Here is a 25,465-nt window from a genome sequence, read left to right on the forward strand (position 1 = left end):
TGTAATGTTTCTGTGCATGTGAGTATGTTGGGGTGTGTGTATTTTAGGAGTGTCCATGTATTGTTGCTTCAATGATTGTGAGAGTAATTTTGTATGTTGCTCGTTGCCTGTAAGTAGTAAGTGCTTGAGTTATATAAATGAGTGAGTGCGGATTTCTAATTTGGGTTTTTTGCGGCATGAATAATTTTAAATAAGTTTGGTGCGTTGTGGCAATATCAGTGCTTGATTCTTGTGCAATATTTTTTTTATAAATTTATTTTGTTATTAAATGTTTTTTCTATTCCTGATGTATTTTGATTTTAAAAGCATGTATTGATTTTGTACCTTTTATACCATGTAAAAAAATACGCAATTTGGCCTTAGGGCCACGAGGTTATTTTTTAATAAAATTGAATTGAATTGAATTGAATTGAATTGAATTGGGATAGATATGCTTGCAACAGAGGTAAGATTCGTTTTAAATTCATTACATTGACCACAATTTTGAATGAAAATGAAATCACTGTTTTTGATATTTTACTCTCTCCTTTTCTTTTTTTAAGGAAAATGGTGCCTTATCTGCGCACACCGTATCTCCCTCTACATTGGATGAGACAGACACAACTCCCGTTCAATGTTCCTCTACACCAGTGGTATTATCTGACAAAATTAATGCTGCGTCTTCCTTAATAAAACAAAAAACAACATCGCAGATGAACGAAAGAAGACGTATGAAAGCTGCGGCTCAAGGAGCTACAAAAGCTGGTACATCATATTTTTATCTGTTTCGTGATAAGGAAAATTTGTAAATCAAACGCACAAGAATTGCCCATATCCGCAATGTAGTCTTTCCCACAGCCTCGAGTCCGTATATGGGTAACGAAGCAATACATATATCTACTGGGACCCCTCAGTTCTCTTTAAAATCCGCTTCTAAATACTCAAAGCTAAAACCACCATCCTCTCAACATGACCCGAGCCCCAATGCGCCTGGAGCACGAGTGTGTATTGACGATGACTCAATTAATCGACTCGTTTTATGTAATATTATGTGTTAAGCAGGTACATTTTCAGGTGTCGTTTTCAGAACAGATAAGGTATCTGTTTTCAGGTAGATGCTTCATTCAATATTAGCCAATATGCAAATTAGTTTCAGTATTCATTCGTCTTTATTTGGATAAACAAAATAATAGTGTTTAGGATTTAAATCTTTGTGCTCAGCTGTGGTAAACACATAGCAGTGTTTAGAATGTGCTACATAGTAAATATAGAGTTTAAATAAGTGTCAAAAACATTTTAATTTACAGTAAATATTGCTGACAATATTTTGCCTTGTATACCCTGCAAACATGAAAATGTTTTAGAACGTAAAATTAAACACCCTGTTTGAGACAATCCTCTGAAACAATGTAGGTCATAAACAAGGTGTGTAAGTCGTAAATTGTTAATACGTATGAATCGGTATAATTGCACCTTATATTATCCTTTCCCGACAAAATTTGCGTTTCCGTCGTCAAAGTCTCAAAGACCGATACGCTGACTGGTTTGCGAAGGCAGCCATAACATCTATGTAGAACCAATGAGGTACCAGATGAGTCAAAAATAATTAGGAGTGTCAACAGATTCTTATTAAACTACTCCCTAACATTTTTGCAGAACATCACCAGGTGCCAGGAGAAGTCGCCGGAGTAAACAGAATTTCGGATAGTATGGCCATAAAACTAAAGGGTATCGCCGCAAGACTGAACGTTGATATATCAAACTGTATTGACAAATCTGATATATTGGAAACGATACGGGCTGCACAACAGAAACGTCGTAAGTATTTATACTCTTTTCATGCGTTATAAATCCTATAAAACAATATGTATCTTTTTTTAAAGTATTTTATAAATTTCGTCTACAGAAAAGAATATAGTCCGTTAATTTCAGGAGATGCTAACTTTGTTATACCAGTTCTGCTAGATTTGTAGACACTATTATATATTTTTATTCAGTTAATATTCAGTTATAATTAAAATTCCAATATATTGTAATATTTTATATTGTAAGAAAACTTTTTTTTTTCATTATAGAAACAGATTTGCGAGGTGACGACAAAGATGATATATTGCGATCACGTGATGTACAGGTACATTCTTTACGCTCTCTGTAGACTATTCAATAGTTTTTCGTTATCTTACGACAATCTGAAATATGACACTACCGAGTATCTCTCTTGGTTTTCTAAAATATCATGTTATCAATCGAATCGTCCTTCGACCCAAGTTAGAAACGGTGTTACTACTTCTAATGTTGTTAGGCCCCGGTCCCCGCACTCCGTGCATCCGCGGGTATTCATGCTCATCGAAAATTTCGCGAAATAAGGGGTGTTTTTAGATGAAGAAACGCGATTCGCGAAACACACAAAAAAGGGGTGTTTTTTCAAACCACGTGTTCGCGAAATTGAAAAAAAAGGTATTTTCATCGAGCAGACTACGCGTTTCTGTCAGAAAAGGGTATATTAGAAATATAGTTCGCGTTTTAGCGAAAATAGGGGTATTGTCGAAGGGCAAATAATTCGCGAAATCGCTAAAAAAAGGGATGTTTTTCCCCTAAACACTTCGCGAAATGAGATGCAAAAGGGTATGTTTTTAAAGTTCACCGACAAGCATGAATACCCGCGGATGCACGGAGTGCGGGGACCGGGTGTTAGGCAAGGGTGTCTAATTTCAATAATGAAGTGTCTTTGAAGTGACCTTCACCGGAGGCATTCAATTAAGAATTTTAATGTAGACCGTCTTATTGAAAATGGCTGTGAAATGTTACATTTTTTGTAACCTAATGATTCTGTCTTTAAAATACAAAAGTTAATATGTTTTATTTTATTTTTAATATTTTGTATTTCTCAAATGACAGATACGCGATCTTTGTTTTGCTGCTTCTGTCGGTGGTTACGACACTTGCAAGTCCTTATTAGACGAGGGCATAGATGTCAATTGCTCCCACATGGTAAATAAAACGATATGTATTTTAAATCTTCAATATATACCTCAATATAGTGGCGGCGCCACAAGAGGGGACACATGCCCCCAGTCAGAACTCTTTCCCCCCGTTTCCCCAGTAAAAACCCAACATTACGAAAATGTTCACATTTTGCATCAATTTTGCGCAAAATGTATTGATTTTGCCCTCCCCATGCCCCCCCCAAAAAAACCATTCCTGGCGTCACCACTGCACCCACGTTATTACAAGATTATGTTCAGTGAAAAGTGAAACCTGAGACTACCTAGGAGCGTTTTGAGACATATACACTGACATTGAATTAGCTATTTAGCTTTCAGCTGCTTTCATTATATAGATTAACTACAATAATACATAATAAGTGATGGTGATTCTACTCTCTCCCAAATAGCCTCTAAATCCAGAGTAAACCAACATAGGCGGCCGAGCACCAACGAAGCCCAAAACTCCGCTGTTTATTTACATCTTAAAGAAAGTGGTCATTCCATAAACATTGAGGATGCAACCATTTTAGACAGGGAGGAACAGTGGCACCGCCGAGGCATCAAAGAGGCTATTTGGGAGAGAGTAGAATCACCATCACTCAATAAAAGGGGAGGCCTACGATACAACCTATCTCACGCATGGGACAGAGCCATCAAGACGATCCCTAGCCGTCTGTCACATGACCAGTCCAGCGGGTCAGTTGCCTGATGAAGTGTGATGGTATCACACGCAACGTAGCTTTGCTAAAAAATAGTAAGTCCAGTATTTTGATTTAATTCCAAACTTCATATACTACAACTGGATGACTGAAAACATTCATCAATTTATTAACAAAAGGTAATCCGTGCATATTTTTTTCATCCGTTTTTGATTGTTTCTGATTTGTCCAGTTCGGTTTTACTCCTCTACATGAAGCCTCTTCGAATGGCCATTCAGCTGTCTGTCAATTACTACTTGGAGCAGGTGCTAATGGTAACAGAAGAGCAGGTACTGAACTTGATGAAAGAACGCCATTACACCAAGCTGCGATGAGTGGTCATGATAAGGTTTGCAAGGTGCTACTTGACGATGGAGCTGAGGTCAATGCAATAACCAAACAGGGACATGAAGTTACGCCACTATGGCTTGCTGCTCAGAACGGCCATGGTACTGTGTCTCTGGTGCTACTTCAGGCAGGTGCCATCGTTGACGCTAGAGCAGGTCTGGAAGAAGCTTATGAGACAACTCCATTACATGAAGCTGCGATGAATGGTCATGATAATGTCTGCAAGGTGCTACTTGATGCTGGAGCTGAGGTCAATGTTATAACTAAAGAGAGACATGCAGTTACGCCACTATGGCTTGCTGCTCGGTACGGTCATGGTACTGTGTGCCAGGTGCTACTTAGAGCAGGTGCCGACGTTGACGCTAGAGCTGTTGTTAACGTAATGTCAGGTACAGAGATGAATGGAACTACCCCTTTACATCAAGCAGCAGAGAATGGTCATGGTGACGTCTGCGAGTTGCTGCTTAATGCTGGAGCCGATGCCAATAGAAAATCTATACATGGATTCGAAATAACACCATTGTGGAAAGCCGCGCAAAATAGGCACGATACTGTCTGTAAGATATTACTTGCTGCCGGAGCTAAGGTTAACGTGCGAGCAGGTGTACAGATGGATGAGACAACACCATTACATAAAGCTGCACAGGCAGGCAGTGATACCATCTGCAAGAAGTTGCTTGATGCTGGAGCTAAAGTCAACGCAAAATCACGAAAGGGCCACGAGGTAACCCCACTCTGGTTAGCTGCCCAGAATGGTCACGATACCGTGGGTCATATCTTACTTGTAGCAGGGGCTGATGATAATTCGAAAGTAGGTGTGGAGATGAGTCAAAGAACAGCATTGCATCAAGCCGCAAAGTATGGTCACGATAACTTCTGCAAGCTGCTAATTGATGCTGGAGCTAATGTAAACACCAAAACACGATCGGGCCAAGAAGTAACTCCACTTATGACAACTTCCCAGCATGGTCATGGTATCGTGTGCCAGAGTTTACTTAAAGCAGGTGCTACAGTTAACGCACGAGCAGGTTTAGAGATGGATTCAATAACACCATTACATCTAGCTTCACAGGATGGCCACGATGATGTCTGCAGAATATTACTGGATGCTGGAGCAAAGATCAATGCCAAGACTCGACTAAGACATGGAATAACCCCATTATGGATAGCTGCTCAAAAGGGCCATGATACCGTGTGTCGGATTCTACTTGATGCAGGAGCTATTGTTAATGAAAACGCTGGTATAGAAATGGAGGAGAAAATGGCCTTGCATAAAGCGGCACAGAATGGCCACGATAACGTCTGCAAGATATTGCTTGATGCTGGAGCTAATGTCAACGCCAAAACACGAGCGGGTCATGAAGTAACTCCACTTATGACAGCTTCCCAGCATGGTCACGGTATCGTGTGCCAGAGTTTAATTAAAGCAGGTGCTACAGTTAACGCACGAGCAGGTGTAGCGATGGATTCAATAACACCGTTACATCTAGCTGCACACGATGGTCGTGATGGTGTCTGCAGGATATTGCTGGATGCTGGAGCAGAGATCAATGCGAAGACTCGACGAAGACATGAAATTACCCCTCTATGGATAGCTGCTCAAAATGGCCATGATGCCGTGTGTCGGATTCTAATTGATGCAGGAGCTACTGTTAATGAAAAAGCTGGCATTGAAAAGGATGAGAAAATGGCCTTACATAAAGCGGCACAAAATAGCCACGATAACGTTTGCAAGATATTGCTTGATGCTGGAGCTAATATCAACGCAAAGACACGATCGGGCCAGGAGGTAACTCTACTTATGCTAGCTTCCCAAGAAGGTCACGGTATCGTGTGCCAAAGTTTACTTAAAGCAGGTGCTATTGTTAATACACGAGCCGGTGTAGAAATGGGTTCAAAAACACCATTATATGTAGCTGCACAGGATGGCCGCGACGAAATCTGCAGGATATTACTTGATGCTGGAGCAACGTTCAATGCGACTCGAAGTAGAGATGGAATAGGACCTCTTTTGATAGCTGCTCAAAATGGCCATGATGCCGTGTGTCGGATTCTACTTGAAGCAGGCGCTATTGTTAATGAAAAGGCTGGTATAGTAAAAGATGAAAGGATGGCCTTACATCAAGCTGCACAAAATGATCACGTTAATGTCTGCAAAGTCTTACTTCGTGCTGGAGCTGAGGTAAATGCAAGAACACGCCAAAACCAGGAAATAACTCCACTAATGATAGCTGCACAGAGCGGTCACGATGCCATTTGTCGGATTTTGCTGTCAGCAGATGCTAATGTCAACGAAGAGGCAGGTGTAAAGAGAGATAAGAAAACAGCATTGCATGAAGCAGCACAGTATGGTCACGATCACGTATGCAAGATATTGCTTGATGCTGGAGCAAATGTCAATGCTCAGACAATGACACGTCAACATACACCACTTCATTTAGCCGTTTATAGTAAGGTAAAGAAGCTTTGTTTTGTTTATATTTGAATTGATTGTTAAGGGGGTACTACACTCCTGCCCAATTGTGTGCCTATTTTTGCCTTTTTCTCAAAAATCATAGCGTATTGGGGACAAGTAAGACATGTATATTATAGGGGCAAGGACTACAACTACTGGACTGGAGATTATATTTCAACACAGACAACAGTTGTGGAGTTACAGTCAAAAATGAGGGAAACCAATATTTAATCAATAAATCAATAACTACTTGCTTTGAGTTTCAGTACAGAAGTTGTAGTCATTGACCCCTATAATATACATATCTTACTTGTCACCAATGTGTTATTTTTGAGAAAATGGCAAAAATAGGCACAAAATTGGCCAGGGGTGTAGTACCTCCTTAAAGACATGTTGTTGAATTTTATTCGGGATTCCACCCGAAGATGGTTTAGAGTAGTCTATTTTTTCAGCCGCCGTCACTACTGACGATTGGCTTCATTTCCATATCTCCTTCTTCCAAGCTGTTCTGTTCTGTTCTGAGCTAGACGCTTGGCTTGCACTAGATGCATTCCTGTCCATTCTTTGATGTTGTCAAACCATTGTTTCTCCTGTCGTCCTCTCTTCCTTTTCCCTTCAACTTTTCCTTCCATTACTTGGAGTGTTAGTATACTGGCACTTCCTCTGAGGATGTGACCAAAGTAGGTTAACTTTCTTTATACCAAGTCTCCAAGCAGCTGTCTTTTCACACCAAGTTCCTTAAGGATGCTTCTGTTTGTTCTTTTCTCCTTCCAACTGATGCTTATATTCGTCTACAGAACCACATTTCAGCAGCAAGGACCCGGTTTTCATCTGTTTTAGTCATGGTCCAGCCCTCCAAGCCATAAAGGAGTACACTCCATACCAATATCTTGACCAGTTTCATTTTCAGTTCTGTTGCAAGGTTTTGATCATTCCATAGATCGCGAAGTTCAATCATTCTTCTTTTAGAGAATAAACGATAGAATTTTTATTTTGCCTATCCTCTTCATGTGATAGACGACAGGCAGGTCCAATATTTTGAGTAGTGGATGCCGGCGCAGCCGGTATCCACTACGATAAAAATATTGGACCTGCCTGTCGTCTATCATAGGTAGAGGATAGGCAAAATAAAAATTCCTATCGTTTATTCTCATTCTTAGTCAGTTAAATATTATTTTAATAACTGTAAACAATTTTTTTAAAGCAAAAACTAAGTTACCGTCATAAAAACTCCCCTCATTATAAAATGAACTAAACTTGTTTACAACTTTACGTATTCTGTTGCGCGTATTGCTAGCGCGTTCGCGTATTCCGCACTAGTCTACGCATCCAGCGCGATACATACGCGCACCTCTACACGCGTGTTACGGATTATCAAGACGCATGATCACGTGGGGTCGTCTACGGCCTGATAGACGGCACCCAAAATCATGCGATTGTCCAATCAGAAATGTGTCTACGAACTAGACCACTCCCACTGACTAAGAATGATGTTTCAAGGAGTGCGGTGTCGTCTGTATATCGGAAGTTTGAGATTGGTATGCCTCCTACTTTGATGCCATTAGTATCCACATCAGCATCTCTCATCGCTTTCTCTGTGTATGTCACGAAAATATATGGTGACGCAATGCAGCACTGTCTACTGTCTCACACCTTTGGTCATGCTAAACTCATTTGTATTTTCACCATTCCACATCTGATCTTTCCTTTCTGATTTACATACAGGCCATGTGTCATAAGTTGGGACCCTCTTTCGTGACATGCTATTTTCATAGGTGAAAACGTCAGTTTTGTTATAAATGGTTATAACTTTTTATGTACCAATTACAGGTATTACAATTACTGGAAAGCATAAAGAACACAGATTACAATGACTTTAACTTGAAATCAATATTCAGGGTGTGCGAGAAAATAATACAGGGTGTACCAATTAACTTTTTAATGAACATGTTGCATAGTTTTAAATTGCCTTTTTCTTTTCAGGGGCATTTTTACAATATGAGGAAGTCAAAGTCAACTGGTTTAAGTCACACATAATTATTACAACCCAAAAAGAGTACAAATTATCCCTTCATTTGACACTTTCGGACTTATTACATGCAAATCTGAAATCAACTGTTTTACATAGAAGTCTATGGAAAAAGACATGAAGTGACACATAAACCAGCTGGTTGGTCAAATTTATTAATTGAAATTACGCAAACTACTTGATTATTTAATTTCTTGGTACTAAATAATCATGGATTTCAGTTTGTAAATCAACAAAAAAGGAAAATCAAGCATGTCATCAAACTGTGCTGGACTCTTTCCATAATGGCTCGGTGTCTACACCTCCGTGTCCACACCTCCTCAAACCAAGGACCTAATTAGCTTAATTAATCATAAAAGAGGTTAGCAACAGTGTATAGACCGTAATTTGCTATCAAATTAGAAGCCCATAATAAGTTGTAAATCTAGTCATCTTCTTAAACAAATGAAACAGAACATTTGATTTTCTCACGTAAAATGTCACAACCCCAACCTATCGGGGTACCCAACTTGAGACGCATGACCTAGAAGGATTGTATCAGAAACACAAGGTGTACTGGAAAGCCCATTTCTTTTATTACAGCAAATAGCTTAACGTGGCTGACTGAATCAAACGCCATTGAATAATCAATGGAAATGACGAAGACTTTATCATCGATTCCAAGTATCTTCGCCATCAGTATCTGAAGGCATACCAACATGTCTCTGGTTCCACGGCCTTTCCTGTAAGCATCTTGTTCTTCTGGTAATACTTGCTCCAGTTTTGCTTTCAGGCGATGCATGATGATCATCGAGAGCACTTTGCTGGTATGGCTGGTGAGTGCGATGATCCTGTAGTTGGCACATTGCTTGGGGTCCCCAGACTTGAATAGCATCACAACTCACAACTTGTCCATATACTGGTGTGAAGCTTCTTGTCGATACCGTCCTTACCGTCCTGTTAGCTCGGCAAGTACTGCGTCAAGACCGGGTGATTTGCCAGTTTTGAGTTTGCTAACTGCATGCTTAACTTCTCAGATATGAGAGTGGGTGACTCTACCTCTTCAACTATAAATATATCTGATGTGCTCTCAAGTGATGTCATTGAAAAGTGTGGAAAGCCATTACGTTCGAGGACACCACTCAAATTAAGCAAGTGAATGATCAAGACATTTAAGCAATATTGAAGTTTGAGTCTTTTCATGGTACACACCAGTAAATAGCCCCCATTGACTTTCTGTACAAACAGGCTCCGGGAAAACGTCTATTTCTTGACTCCAGAGCGACTCAGTTCTTCAAAACTTACCCTTTCTGCAAGTCGAAGGTCAGATGAAGACATCCATTGTAGATACGGAGTCCAGCAGAAAAATGCCGACTAGATCACCCTATAGCCTACACAGCTTACACCACCTAACAAATAGCTTGGTGTTTCTAAAATGTAACACATTTTGAAAGTTGAGCCAAATCGTCATAAAAAGTCGGATCCTGCTCATTTTACACAGATAATCTATTTCCCAGGCCTAAATGAGGATTAAATATGAATCAGGGACTAATAGTTTGGTTTTAAGCCTTTTCTAACAATAAGATACAAGTTGATGTATTCTAGAAAATGCCTCATATAAGTTCTATTCTCATCATTGAAAACAATATTATCATGGTCCATGGACAATGTTTTGAATAAATAATTTGAACGAATTATATCATGCCCATACTGTGCTTGAAAGCTACCCATCGGAAGAAGATCTCAATTCTCTTCCGGGAGCATAGGCTGAAAGAAGCTCACAAAGATAATTAGGGGCACGGAGCTGAGAGCACCTGAAAACATGAAGCAGAAGTTTAAAAGAATTCGGTCCTGAATTGGAAGCCAATGCAATTGAATGAGAAGGTTGGAGGTACCAGTTGAGCGAGGGACAGTGAAAATCTAACGCACAGCACGATTTTGCAGCTTCTGCAGTCTATTCCTTTCACTTGTGTGATACCATAGATGATTGCATTGCCATAATCAAGTCGGGACAGTATGAGAGAACGAACAGCATGGTGACAGGTATCCTCGTCAATGAATTTACGGATGCGGTAAAGGTTACGAAGATGAAAATTGACTTTGCGAGGGTGGTATTGTGGTCACGCATAGACATGGTAGGATCAAATATGATTCCCAGATTCCGGATAGAATTGGAGGGCTCGATGATAACAAAGTATGCAATAACAAAGTATGTGCAAAAAGATTTGTCTTTGGCAAGTCGCTTTCTTGAAAATATCACCAAAATATCAAATTTCGGAAAAAAACGCCCCAAAATTTAAAACAAACATGAACCTTCCAAAATAAATGCACATTTGTACTTGGTGACCCGGTCATTACGTGGCGCTGTGATTTGGTATTCCTCGTCGCTTTCTCTCTCTAGTTACCAGTACTGTAAGTTTGCCCTTACCCCAGCCCTTAAATTTCAGAAGGTCATGAAACATAGGGGGAGATAATTTCCCTTTTTTATTTTACTTGTTTTAAAAAGTAAAAACTATAATGAACACAATATAAATGCATTTACATTTTTGTGACAGCATTTCGATGAGGTCAGCCATAAACGATATGAAACAGTGTTCAGATTGTTATTAGACGCAGGAGCAGATCCAGACATCATTGAGGTAATTTCCAGATGGTATGCGCCGTGCATTCTCTAAATTCAGTAAATTTCCATCGTCAACCGTGTAATTGAATGGGATTATTTTGAAATTTTAAAACGCTTAAAATATCACAAACAAATAGGCCTATGTTAATAAATAATATAAATACAAGCTAGAGCCGTTGGGGTTCGATAATGAACCCCACAAAACTAACCGAGTATATGGAAAATGCCATACCCATACGGCCGAGCGGTTTTGCCAGCTCTCTCCATGCCACTCGCCGCCTGGTAATTTCAGTAGTTGGTAGTTATTCAGTATAATTTCTGTAGATTTTAAAAAGGACAGGTTACAGTTGATCTATCTTGACACATAAAAACGCAAGTATCCCTCTTAATGAATGACCATTATTCCAAAGCGGTTTATTGTATGCCGATATGCATTCTGGGATATGCATTCGAATCAGAATTTATTTCTACGCATTATGCCACCTGATTTAAACATGAAGAATTTAATATTTTTTCTGACCAGTAAGATCCTAAATGGCCTTTCATTGGTAAAGTTAGATTCAAAATTTCCTGATACCAACATATACCGTAAACGTTCGCCTAATGGCGCTCCTGGGCTTCTTTGCCTTGGGGTAAGTTTCATGTACAAATAGAGAGCTCCCTCCTCTAAAAATCCCGACAAGAATTAAGGGTATGTGCCTTTTTTGCTGGTCGGATTTTTTTAGGGCACTTTCAGTTTGTGTCTAAAATTCCAGTTATGTCAACGGAGCGGATGCTCAGCGCCATTAGGCGAACGTTTACGGTATAACTCTTGGTCTTGCACTTCTTGTGACATTGTTGGTTACAGAAAATACTGACCTCTATATTTATATTGCAATATGGGATTAAGTAAACATTGATCATTGATGTGAATAATAATAATTGTGTATGATTATCACATGTTTTGACCTCCTCCAAATTCACGAAAAAAAACCCAATAACAATCCAGTCAGAGCCGAACACCTTTCTTTCCCTGGACACTGCATACAAGGCAATAAGATTTTGCCGCAACTACTTCCATTTTAATGTACGCTACGACATCCATATTACGTGGTGTCAAAATGCGCAGACATAAATTCTGCTTCCAGTGCTTTTTACAAATTTGGCGTATGATAACTTGTTTTGGAATAATGGTCATTCATTATGGGAGGGGATAGTTTTTTCTGTGTTTATATGCTTGATATTGCCAAATAAAGCTGAATTTGACGCTAATTATAGTTATTCTTTATTTTCCACCCGGCTTAACTGTGTGGAAAAGGCTTTGACGAGCACACGGTTGTCATAATGCATATATTTTAAATGTTTTGTATCTTTTGTTTAGTTCAATAATCAAAGTAGCTGAAATGAAGCTCAAGAATATGTAATTGTTGCCAAAATTTTGCTAGAAATGCCATAGTGGAGTTGAATGAATATTGGCAAAAACAGCAAGATCAGACTGAAGATATGAAAGTTGTTGTGATCATAAATTACAACTTTGGCGATGTTATTGGTGGTAGGGTGATGTGTATATGAATGTGCAATGCTTCAACTGCGCTTAAATTGTAGTCTTATTCATTAAAAAAGGGCTTAATCAAGAATTTATGAAGGAAAACTAATGTACTAATTTTATTTTTATTCAATAACAGCTCGCATATAGAAGAGAAGAGGAGAGAAGAGCAAATGAAGATTGCCAAGAAGCGCTTTGCACTTTATGCTGCCGCCTGATGTGCTGCTTCATAACCATACCCGTTAATTACCGGCGTTGGGCGATTTTCCGAAATGTTTGTTTAACAATTTTGGTCCCTACTCCGAAAAGGGTTTTTTTCGAAAGATTATTTATTTTATTGTTGTTGAAAGGGTTTTTTTTTTTAAAGAAGGAGCATTAATCCAAAAATATGTTGAGGGTCATTGGTACAAAAGAATAAATGAGGATCTTTTTTCCGAAAGGCGAATGAGCGATTTTGCGAAAAATACATGGGGAAATTTGCTCTGAAAGGACGATGTTCCGATAAATATTTACCTTTTGAAATAATATAATGACTCTTTGGGTGAAACCTTTCAGAAGAAAGGCACACTGTTTATTGTCAGAAAATTACCCTCGGAATAATAAGCAAGTTTTCGTAGAAATCACCGTTCAATAACCCTTCGAATTTAAGTACCTTTGGAGCAAAAAAAAAACCTTTGGAAACAACGCCCTTCAGAACAAAAACACTTCGGAATATTATAGTCCTGTACTGGATTTGAGTGTTGTAGCACAACGACGAGACCAGAACAAGGAACCATACGGTACATTAGTATGGGCATGTATAAGAGTATCTCCTGGCCACTTTGATCAAGAGTTTGCTGTTTGGTTTAGCACTGTTTAGCATCCACATGTTGCGTGCCCTAGTCCAGTTAGCTTCCTCGGGACATTGACGTCAGTATTTTGTAACAGTTACTTCAAGGGTGTATAAGTCCGTCTCTGATCGTGAATGTATACCAGCACCCCTCACTATGCCATACATAACTTCGCCTAGCCCAGTTTCCTTATAGCTCAAGATAGCACAAGAACACCTGACCGCGAGGATAGTCATGCTATTAACGCAATCATAGGGGCTTTCTCGATGGACTAGATGTCCCTAAAATAAATATTTATCGATCAATCAATATAAACAGACAATATATTACTATAGACGTCATTAACTTATACAAAATATATAGTTTGTGCAAAATAATTTATTATGATACTTTTACATAAAGACGGCTTTTTGAAACATATGAATATCATAAACGGTAAGAGTTTTAAGTTTGGTAGAGAAGTTATCTTTTGTTTGATATGGATGGAATCCAAATTACAATAGTTACGGTCTGCCCAAATTACATTACAATATTGAATGTGAGGCAAAACTAAAGTTGTATACAAGGAGAACAAAATGTTGACATTTAAAGTATGTTTGAGAATTAAAGAAAAATTGGACACGAGATTAGCGACAGAAATTGTATGTGGATTCCAAGTTAAGCACTCATCTAAGATGACACCAATTTTGTCTGTGAAAATCATAAAATTTGATTTATTGACATTGAGAGATAACTTATTAGCTTGAAACTAAACGAAGATCTTTGCAGTATCAATTTTAAGGATTCGATTGTGCCTGTTACACTGTGTGCTTTATTGATTGGCCCGTGGTGCTTGTGTGCAATACAACGGTGCGTTCGCATTGAAAATAATTGAAATTGCAACTTTTGATTTTGGTCAATTCTTGTTTGATGTTCACGAACAGGGTGTCAAATGGGAAAGCAAAGTCCAATTAACAAAATGTATATTTCAGAATAATCCAAAATTATCAGGTTGTTAACAGCAAGGATGACTATAACTGACGAATTTATTTTTGTGCCTGGTGTAGTCTAGTAGGCATTTCAACAGACTGAGTGTATTTGGTGGGAAAAGGTTGTTGAACTTTAACACAGGCGACAAGTTCAAAATTGCTCGGACTTAGTTAAAAACATAACCAATGTGTTCCACCAGTCATAAGGACTCAAAAAGTACACTTTAACCGGTTTTGGAGTTATGCGCAAAAAATGTAAATTTGTGACGTCATAGGTTTAATTTTGGCTCAACAGGGGACAAAAATACAAAAATGCTCCGATTTTGTTGAAAATGGTCTCAAATTATTTGTCTTTCCCAGAAAAAGAATAGTTTGCGCTATGTAGAATATTAGTTACCTTGGTAACACATCAAAATAGGACTATGCCCATTGAGTTGCATTGAGTCAATTTAAGCGCACACGATGTATTGTTGGTCGAAGCAGCCAATAAAAATCGATTTTCATTATCAAAATCAATATATTATTGAAAAATAACAACGGATGTTTTGCAAAACGGTTGTTTTGCAAAAGCTCATTCTACAAATCATATTCTTTGAAAACTTGCATGATTTATTGTTGTTAATGAGTTATGTACGTTTTACAAAAGTGTTGCTCAGCCCTTTTGACAACATAACTCAAGAACCATAGGGCCTACAAAAGTATAGGCCTATTATGTGATATTTGAATTCTTCTACACAATCTCTATGAAATGATCAATGCAAATTTTGCCAAAGCTCACTACCATTCGCAAGATGCTGTGAACTACCAAATCACAACAGTTTAAAATAGTTGCAAACCTTAACTTCGACAATTGTTGTGTTACCTGGATAAAAAAGCACCTTAAACATTTAAAACTATTCTTTTTCTTGCAACAAGACAAATAATTTGAGATCCTTTTCATCAAAATCACCAAAAATTAAAATTGCTAGCGAAATATTTTTTTTTTTTCAATTTTAATGTAAATACCTTTCTACAGACGGGGATTTTATTACTCACCGGTGAGGCAAAAAAACTCGAAGGGGTAGGTGTAATATAGGCCTAACCCTCCAAAAACACATGTTACTGGTTTTCAGAGAAACCATTTTTTGACCACATAGTTGTGAAATCAGATGAATCAGATAAGGGAAGGGGTATGAACGTTTGGACAGTATTTATTTTGGGACATTAGAGCACATCAGACATATCGAATTGCATTGTGAATACGAAAATGTCATTCTGATATCAAATAATTTTGATTTTTGAAATTCGCAATTTAATACACATTTTATGGCAAATCATTAAAATTGATATTTTTGATATTTAACAGTACTTGAAGTAAACTTTATAAATCTGATGATTTATACTTAAAGTGTATGTAGGTGGGATGAAAAGTTAAAGATCAATTGAAAATTTTGACCTTTCGTATTGAAGATATGGATTTTTTCCCAAAACACCAAAAAAATTAGGTCTTTTTGGGAAAAAATCCATATCTTCAATATGAAAGGTCAAAATTTTCAATTGACCGTCGGCTTTTTCCTCCCTGCTACATACACTTTAAGAATATATCATTAGATTTAGATAATTTACTTCGAGAACTGTTATATATCAAAAATTTGAAAATATCAAATTTTTATAATTTGTCATAAAATTTGTATTATATTGTGATTTTCAAAAATGAAAATTATTTGATATCAGAAAGACATGCTTCGTATTCAGAATGCAATTCGATAGGTCTGAGGTGCTCTCATGTCCCACAAAAATACTGTCGAAACGCAATAAACGCTCATTTTAGATCCCTTAAGTACATAAGAATAAAGTACATGGGTTTTGCAACAGATAATGTGAGTTGCTGGAATTATTTGTGTAATTATTAATTATTTTGAAACCACTTGAGGGTTAGCACTATGTTGCTGTTAAGTTGTACCTTCTGTCTAGACCCTGAAAACTTAAATAAATTGGATATTCTCTTATAAGAAAATAACAAATCTAAATTAAATAATCATTGATATTCCTGATTTATATAACACATATACTGTTGATAAACGCAATGATCAGATGATTTTTGTTGAGAATGTACTAAACGCCAGCTTTACAAATATGTTGTAAACGCAACTGTTTTGAAACCAGTAACAAGTCGGTTGAAAATAGGTGAGGGTTAGGACTAAATTACACCCACCTCTTCAATCTTTCGTCTGATTGATTGTGGGCGAAGGTTTTATTTTTGTCTCAAATGGTGCGCCCCTTACATGCTAACCAGGGCTATGACACTCTATTCACGTGGTTTCTTTTCCAACGCTAAAAGATTACGAATTTTGGTGGTTTGTAAATGAAAAGTGTCCGCACTATCGATTGATTACGTAACTGTTATGAATAATTTATTATTAGTTTTTCAATGCAATCGCCTCGACCCATTAATACATATTATCTGTATTTATCAAAGTACTTGGAATAGCAATCTGGTGAGTTCACTGAACTACGCCCAAATACTGATGGAGTTTTAATGGCGCTAATCCTCTCCATACACAGATGAACAAATACAATAGGAGAAGGTCAACACATATGACCTCCTATATGACATGTTATATGAGATGTACAACAACCTGAATATCATAAAGATCAGTGTTCGTTTGTGCATATGAACTGCATATTTACAATACTAAATATTACTCGTTATATATTATGTCAAATATTGGTATTATGACAACACGGTATATACATTGTATATAAAACGACTAATAGATCCTACTATCATGGCGTCAGGTCATTGGTTCATCATATCCCGTATGTTTCTTAAAATTCATTCATATTTGAGACAAATTTCTGTGCCCATTTTATAGGCGTACAGGTGGATCCGGTTTTTTTTGTCATTTTCATTTCTTTTTGATGAAAGAATTAAGGTTTTCCACTGCACGGAGGCCACTATGTGATACTAATTTAATGCTATTTGTAAATGAATGCGGATTCCCGGTTGTTGTTTTTCCACAGTGTGACAACTGTCCACCCATCCAGACAACATCATCACACAATAAAACGTCTGTATTTGTACGATGAGTAAATATTAAACTGAACTTTGCCTTGGAACATTGTGTAGTGTAAGATTTTGTGGGCGCCCTCAACATTATTATCCTCTTTGTATCCGTAAATGACATGGCATAGACTGTGTGAATTCTATGAAGACTACTTATACATGGGGTCATATCCATGGACACAAGTAACGATAATTGACAACACTGTTACGGCAAGGAAGATGGTGGTTCACGTAACGGGCAGGTTCTTTAGGAGCGAGTACGACGAACGAAAATACACAAGCATGAAACCAATAACTTTTGGTTAAATAAATATTTATTTAGGCTGCGGTATAGATGTCTGAATAATATAAGTTCTTTGATGGCAAAAAGAATTGATAAGTCTGATTAGATGGTGGAGAGTAAAGCGGAAGACAGGTCCTCTCCCGATGGTGGTCACAAATCAAAGACACTGGGATCTCCCCCTGATTTTTCAGAGCAGGGTGTGTTAGGCCATCTCCTGATCACTTTCGACCAATCACGATAGGGTAAAGATCCCAGGGCCTAATTGCGGCCACCCACGTTAGTTTTATGATCCCAATTAGGATAATTTTGGGTTTATGCATTTTGATCCCTTCACAATAAGGAGGAGAGAGAAAATCTCAGAATTGGTGATATTAATGAGTGCCTTTTATGGTTTGATCAAAGTGATACCTGAATAATAATAGAGGGGGGAATGAAGGTGCCGATAAACGGTGGACAAACACTTGAGATAAATGGCTCAATTATGATAATATATATTTTTGGGGTAAACAGAATGATTATCTCCCAGGGCTCTCTTTTCCAGATATTTCCTTATTAATTGCTGGTTAATATTAATTATCCTAAAGACAATGTTTTCTCTACCCGTCCATTCTGATCTCCTACATTATTCCCCCTCCACGTAAAGATCCTCCGGATCTTTCTTAAATGAAGGCGGTACCGTCGTTGCGCACCGACGGAGACCTGCATAGATGATGCTAAGTAGAAAATAATAAAGGAGGGTGATTACGTGTAAGAGACCATGTATGGACCAGCAGAGAAAATAATTGATATATATAGATTAGAGAACCTGGGAAATACTGAATAGGACGTAAATATAATAAAATGAAGTGAAGGGATCAAATGACTTGTGTCAAAATATAATAAAAATGTAAAATTTTGTATGGCTAATTGGCCGATCGGTTAGTAAAAAGTAAATGAGCAATTATCTAAAATAACAAGAGTAAATGAAAGTAAGTAATATTGGTGTAAGTGAAACCCAAAACATCAAAGTAGAATAATAGTAGAAGTACATGTAATATATATGGAAAAAAAAACAGCAAAAGCATTATGTCAAGCAAATATGAACCTAGATAAAACATGAAAGTATGTCAAATATGAAACTAAATCAAATTCAAAAGTAAGCAAAAGTGCCAATGTGAAATATCATAAAGTCGAAATAGTCATATGTAGTGTCCATTTAAAACAAAAGTTCACAGTGCATCCTTGATGTCCTGAAACCGATGTCGGAAGTTTGTTTCTGTAAGTTCTGGTTCGCCATGTTTGAAACGGGGCGTGGCCGCAATGTTAATAAAGAGGGGTGCACATTCCGCGAAAATATAGATGGTACTGAATGTGGTTGCAATAATGTAAAACTGTTGCTGCAGAGTAGGTGTTCATATCACTGAAAGTTTCTTGAAGATGATGAAGGCTCGCAAGTTCTTAGCAAATTGTAGTCACACTGAAAGACTTGGTATGCAGAGTCATGTAGCATGTATAATGCAATAAATGTTCTCTCTCCTCCTCTTTATATAACATAAAATATGCAATAGCTAACCATAAAAGCAGCAAGTGAAGTAAATTATGAAGTCTTTTGTGACTGCCATCAATATTGGTAGGCTATAATCATGATAATGTTGTTTTCTTCCTTGAAGAAGTGAAATGATGTGACCACTCAAGTTGATAGCAATTATTGTGCTTGGGTGCACAATATAATGGTAATGTGCAGAAGTAGACCAATTGTCACTAAGCCTATTTGGCCAAAATAGTTTAGCCACATGCAGGTCTGTTTGAAGAAAACTTTTTAGACACAGTGCTAGGTGATCATAGTAGTAAAGAAATATCACTAATAATTATTGTTGATAATTAAGAGGACAGCCATGTTGTGCAAAAGTTGAAATGTACTGTAGTTGTTTCGTTGATTGTTGGTGACCACCATGAAAGAAATGAACTTGGAGAAAATTGTCAGCACCATCTATGGATAAGGCACACAGTCACAAAACATGTGGAGTAAAAATTTAGTCAGTCGTTGATACTCATAAATGATCAAACATAACTATGTGCTGTAAAAAGGAATGTGCTATAGTAACTGCAAACAATAATGTCAGTGGTGATCAGAGTTAATGCTGTCTCCTTAACGAAAAATAGATCTGGTACATGATGAAGTTCATAAGGTATATAGACCATGAAACGACTTATATCATGATGGTTTCGTACATAAATATAATTGGGCAGTATTGGAGGTAATAGTCACATAAGAAACTTGTGATAAATTAAAGTTCATAATCTATGAACAGTAAATCGAAAGTATGACTAAAATAGATTTACGATGGATAGAAAACACTGCAAAAGTAACAACATTGCGAATAATCAAGGTGTTAATATTAGTATTACCAATCCTTAAAGATTTAACACTATATAACCTATATTAAAATACATACATATAAAAGGCCTTTAAAGAAAACTGCCAGTAAAAACTGCTAATGTAAACCAACCATATAGGGTACCAAACAAATACCCAAATTGCTACAGCAATGAGATATGCTACTGTAAACAAAACGCAAAGCAATTTAGAAGTCAAATTAGGTGTTTATCTCTTTTGGAAACTAAATCATTGAAAATTATTGAATTGAAGAGATGTGGGCACTTTTGTACCCAATATTGATTATGCATGCATCACAAACTTTTTAATACAGAATTTTGCACAAGTCCAGTCTATTAATAATATTGCTAGAGTCATCATAGGATGAATACTTCTCCTTTAAGTGAGGATAATCCGATGGAAACATTGAATATATACTATTTAGAGAAATTGATGGCATTAGATATATAACAAAATTAATATTTAGAGAAGTAGTAAGTAATAGTTAGATTTTTGACTAGTAAATTAACATGATCAATGTTCTTAAAGTTACATGTATCATACATACATCGGAATTATTAATAGTTCTACAGTACAATTAAACAACAAGTATTCCTTTCTATAAAGGAATGGGTGTATCATACTGGTTTTAAGTAATAATAGTTGATCTTTTGTTGTGATGCATACATTGAATCCCAGCATTGTACACCGGTAAATCAATGCTGTGACTCAATAATATTGCCACAAATCGGTTATTCCTTCATGTAATTTTACACGAAATTAGGGTTAGGGTTAGGGTTAGTTTAGGGTTAGGATTAGGGTTAGGATTAGGGTTAGGATTAGGGTTAGGGTTAGGATTAGGGTTATGATTAGGATTAGGCTTAGGGTTAGGGTTAGGATTAGGGTTAGAGTTAGGATTAGATTACACGAAATAATTACACGAAGGATCGACCCACAAATCACATTAATAGGCTTAGACCAACGCCACAAATAGTACTAATTATACGAATTAACGTATAATAAAAGTATAACATTTTCGTGATTAACTTGTATTGAAATAAAGTACTAGTACCTTAGCCAGGCTAGCCCTGAAAGGGTAGGTTAATGCAGATCAATTATCTGTAGATTGGTGGTAAATTAACAAAACATACAACACGGGTGCATTATTGCTATACATAAACATATGGACAGAAGTTTCTTACATTTTTGAGATAAAAGTAACAACTCTTTCATGCAATGGTACAGAAACACACCATCTTGAAAGCACAGGTGTGTTTATATGGAAGGGTTGGAAAGGAGAAATTAAGTCCCGGGAAGAAGTATAGAGGTATAAGAACTTGCATTATTATTAGTCATGTGAGTTGTCTACGTGGGAATCAAGGGTAGGCGAGCCCCTTCCGGACCTCACTCAAATCAAAATCGAAAAGGAAAGTCTCTCAGATATGACAGGCGTATCTCGGGAGAGGAATAATTTAGGGAATAAGGAATTGGGAAAAATCTATTAAACTGGTCGCTATCGCAACGGTTCGCGCGCTACACTAAAATTCGCCATCTCTAATGTTAGTTAAATCTATCAGGGTTCACTAATCCTATAATTCTAATCAATTATTGCAATGCAAAGTTCATATCCCCGAATTAATAAAGATCAAAATAGGTGTAATGTGAAGTTGAAGGAGAAAGCACATAAATATTTTGCATGATGAAGAAGAAATACCTTCCATCCATTATTACAAAACGAACAACAACAGCAACAACAACAACAACAGCAACAGCAACAACCAATCTATAACAACTAGCATGACTATAGCACTGATAAGTCAAAAATCATGAATATCAGGAGCCCTGTGAAAAACCCATGAGGGAGGAAGAGAACACCTTGAGGTTTTGGAACTCTACCCCCCTGTTGTAGGCCTACCCTGTGGCAACTCTCTGTGTGGGGGTGTGGCCTATTTCCGCCCCGCGGAGGAGGCCGCCCGTATTGGTCATAATAATAGTCTTTGTCTGTGTCACGGTGGTGAACATCACGGCGGCGACCATCAAAGTGGTGACCACCACAGTGGTAGTCATCACGGGGATAGTCATCACGGCGATAGTCACCACGATGATAGTCACCACGGTGATAGTCACCACGGCGATAGTCACTACGGTGATAGTCACCACGGCGATAGTCACCACGGTGATAGTCACCACGGTGATAGTCACCACGGCGATAGTCACCACGGTGATAGTCACCACGGTGATAGTCACCACGGTGATAGTCACCACGGTGACAGTCCCCGTGATAGTCATCACGGCGATAGTAGCGATTTATTTGAGCATTACGATAATTCCTGTCATATATAGTTTTACAGCTTTCTCAATAAGGGCACCATACAATAGATGCATCTCGTTTACACCGCGCCATAATGCAATGATGGTTTCTGAGACAGTTTTGGAAATTAAAAGTACCCGAAACAACACTTGAAATGAAACAATGAACTAATGAAAGCTATAGACAACTATTTGAGACGCGTGATTAACTCTTGGCGCGGGAAAATTTGTAAGTTGGTGTATACTTGATACAATGTATAATTAATTAATTTATCAATTAAAAGGGGGAGGTATAAAAACGATGCTATAAAAACGATGCTTGTAGAAATGAATCGGTATCATATATTAAGTGGGGGAATTGGCGAGGGTCCAGGCAGTCAACATGCACTGATATCAATAATACTAGCAGGGGGAGGCCAAGGAGTAGGTAACAAAACCATTATCACTTTGGTGCAGTTCTCCTAAATATACCAGACTAGAATTACGCATAGATATAGAAAGGAGAATAGAACTTATATTATTACATGTATTACTACAAAAATCGTACAAATGTAAAATATAAAGCATCACATTTTGCCATGTTCTCTATCTGGTGGGAGGGGGTTGAAACCATCATGATACTATAGTATAATTTCATTGCCTACCTTGGTCTTCTGACTGTTTCTGCTGCGTTTTGTGGAACATGGTGAAATTGTTGGCAGACTTGGCACTATAAGCTCGTTTTTAACAGTCGATACTCCAACACATCCTGGTCACGGCACCAGTTGTTACCGCTGAGGAAGATGGTGGTTCACGTAACGGGCAGGTTCTTTAGGAGCGAGTACGACGAACGAAAATACACAAGCATGAAACCAATAACTTTTGGTTAAATAAATATTTATTTAGGCTGCGGTATAGCTGTCTGAATAATATAAGTTCTTTGATGGCAAAAAGAATTGATAAGTCTGATTAGATGGTGGAGAGTAAAGCGGAAGACAGGTCCTCTCCCGATGGTGGTCACAAATCAAAGACACTGGGATCTCCCCCTGATTTTTCAGAGCAGGGTGTGTTAGGCCATCTCCTGATCACTTTCGACCAATCACGATAGGGTAAAGATCCCAGGGCCTAATTGCGGCCACCCACGTTAGTTTTATGATCCCAATTAGGATAATTTTGGGTTTATGCATTTTGATCCCTTCACAATAAGGAGGAGAGAGAAAATCTCAGAATTGGTGATATTAATGAGTGCCTTTTATGGTTTGGGAGTGGGGAGGGGCACTCAAGTATGATAATGTAGGCCTATACGCATGTGTGGCCAACTTATTTAAACACCCCCCTAAAACGAGTTTTACCCTACCAGCAAATTTATGATCAATAGGCCTAACTTAATACACTAAAGGAAGTTTTGGATGAGAAAACGGCCATTTTGATGAGAAACGGCCAAAATGGTGAGAATTTAAATTTTCTCATTCTTTTGGATGAGAAACTTCCTGGTGTGTGTGTCAATCATTATTGTCTTATTAAAATCCGGGACTTTGGTTGACCTGTGCTAGACTCCAGCACATGTTAATGACGCAAAGACAGTTGTGGTAACACCATGGTCGCAGACCTGCAAAAAGCTCAAAACAGATAGTAATGAAACCAGTTTTTATTTTCCTTGCTCTAGCGAGTTCACAGAGAAGGTGTTTCTAGTACAATGCAGCGTCGGACTCTAGCTGAGAGCGTAGCCTGAGTCCAAACGGACTCCAAGAAGGGCTCTCCATACACAAATGAACAAACACAAAGGAAAGTAGTCTCCTCCGTGACCAGCTTGATTTCGATGGAGCGAAACCAAATTGGCTGCAGAGGAGACGGGTAATTTTGACATGCAAATGAGATGAGTGCCCTCTCAAGAAAAACTACTCTCTGATGCTAACTGAAGAGATAAAACCTGACGTATAATGCACTGAAGCAAATAAACCACAATTTGCTCAAGGATACTATCATATTTCTATATTATCCTTGATCATATTTAGGCGATAATACCTCATTCAGTGAGTTATAAAATATTTCCAATTTTAGTAAACAGTAAATTGGTCATCTTTATAGCTATTGTGAAGGATTATTAAATCAGGATGTGACACTCAGTAATTTGCATGTGTCCAATTCATATTTTAATAGTATATTGTTATTAAAATGATGGTCTGACCCGTCTCGTAATATTCTATGTTGGGTTAAATGGGTTGAATAATAGACTTTGCACAGTGTATATCATGTCCTTATAAAATAAATGTAATTCTGTCTATATATTACGTGTAATCTTTGAAGTTGTATACGTGACTTTATAGCGGCCTTTATAGCATTTATAAAGTACATACCTGGATTCCAAACCTAAAACGGCTTAACTGCACAACACCCGACTGCGTGAGAGAATTCCTGTCAAATATTATTGAATTACTACAGATAGAAGGGTCGCAAATACGGTCCATCTGCATTTAAAACACATTCTAATTATATGTTAATAATCGAGTAAACCCAATAAAATCCACTATGTAAAGCAGCTTAAAGCGAGCAGTGAATGTTACAATGTTGAATCATGCAATTTCACGTATTTTCACGAGCACATATTGATAATAGACGTTTGATTAAGGGACAGAGTAGTTTCCGTTTGTATCGGCTATTATTTGAAGTTTTAATTAAAAAAAATACCCTAGGCCTATTTTACTACGGTAAATTAAGATGGCGGTAAATTACCGATACCATGTAAATTAACCGGTAATTTACCGACTCACAACACTGACATGAATACAAGTTTTAGTATCATTTAATAATATGTTTCCTCTATCTTTTGATGTACAATGGTACATGGGGAGAGCAAAATAGTTTTGTACCTAATACATGTATGAGGGTGGGGGTCATAACAGTTTTAGGTCCCTTAAGACCGGGGGTCAACAATGTTTTGGGTTCACGAAGAGGGGGAGGGGGTTAAAAAATTTGTAACACGAAAAAATATATTGTCCCCCACCAAATATTTCTGAACACTCCCTAAAATCAGTTGATTTTTCAGCAAATGTTATTATTCATTGAGTTT

At 37.6% G+C, this 25,465-nt stretch overlaps 1 protein-coding gene across 1 annotated transcript; it reads left to right on the forward strand.

The window, feature by feature from the left end:
• The first annotated feature begins 429 nt into the window (after positions 1-429).
• LOC140167008 (uncharacterized) lies at positions 430-15,644 on the forward strand. Its single transcript, XM_072190487.1, has 8 exons — positions 430-445; positions 543-744; positions 1,636-1,797; positions 2,055-2,110; positions 2,878-2,970; positions 3,858-6,467; positions 11,031-11,114; positions 12,763-15,644. The coding sequence occupies exons 1-8, from the start codon at positions 431-433 to the stop codon at positions 13,000-13,002; spliced, it is 3,462 nt and encodes a 1,153-aa protein (XP_072046588.1). The 5' UTR covers position 430; the 3' UTR covers positions 13,003-15,644.
• The last annotated feature ends 9,821 nt before the right edge of the window (positions 15,645-25,465 follow it).

The sequence above is a fragment of the Amphiura filiformis genome, chromosome 12 (assembly GCF_039555335.1).
Source record: "Amphiura filiformis chromosome 12, Afil_fr2py, whole genome shotgun sequence".
Classification (NCBI taxonomy): domain Eukaryota; kingdom Metazoa; phylum Echinodermata; class Ophiuroidea; order Amphilepidida; family Amphiuridae; genus Amphiura; species Amphiura filiformis.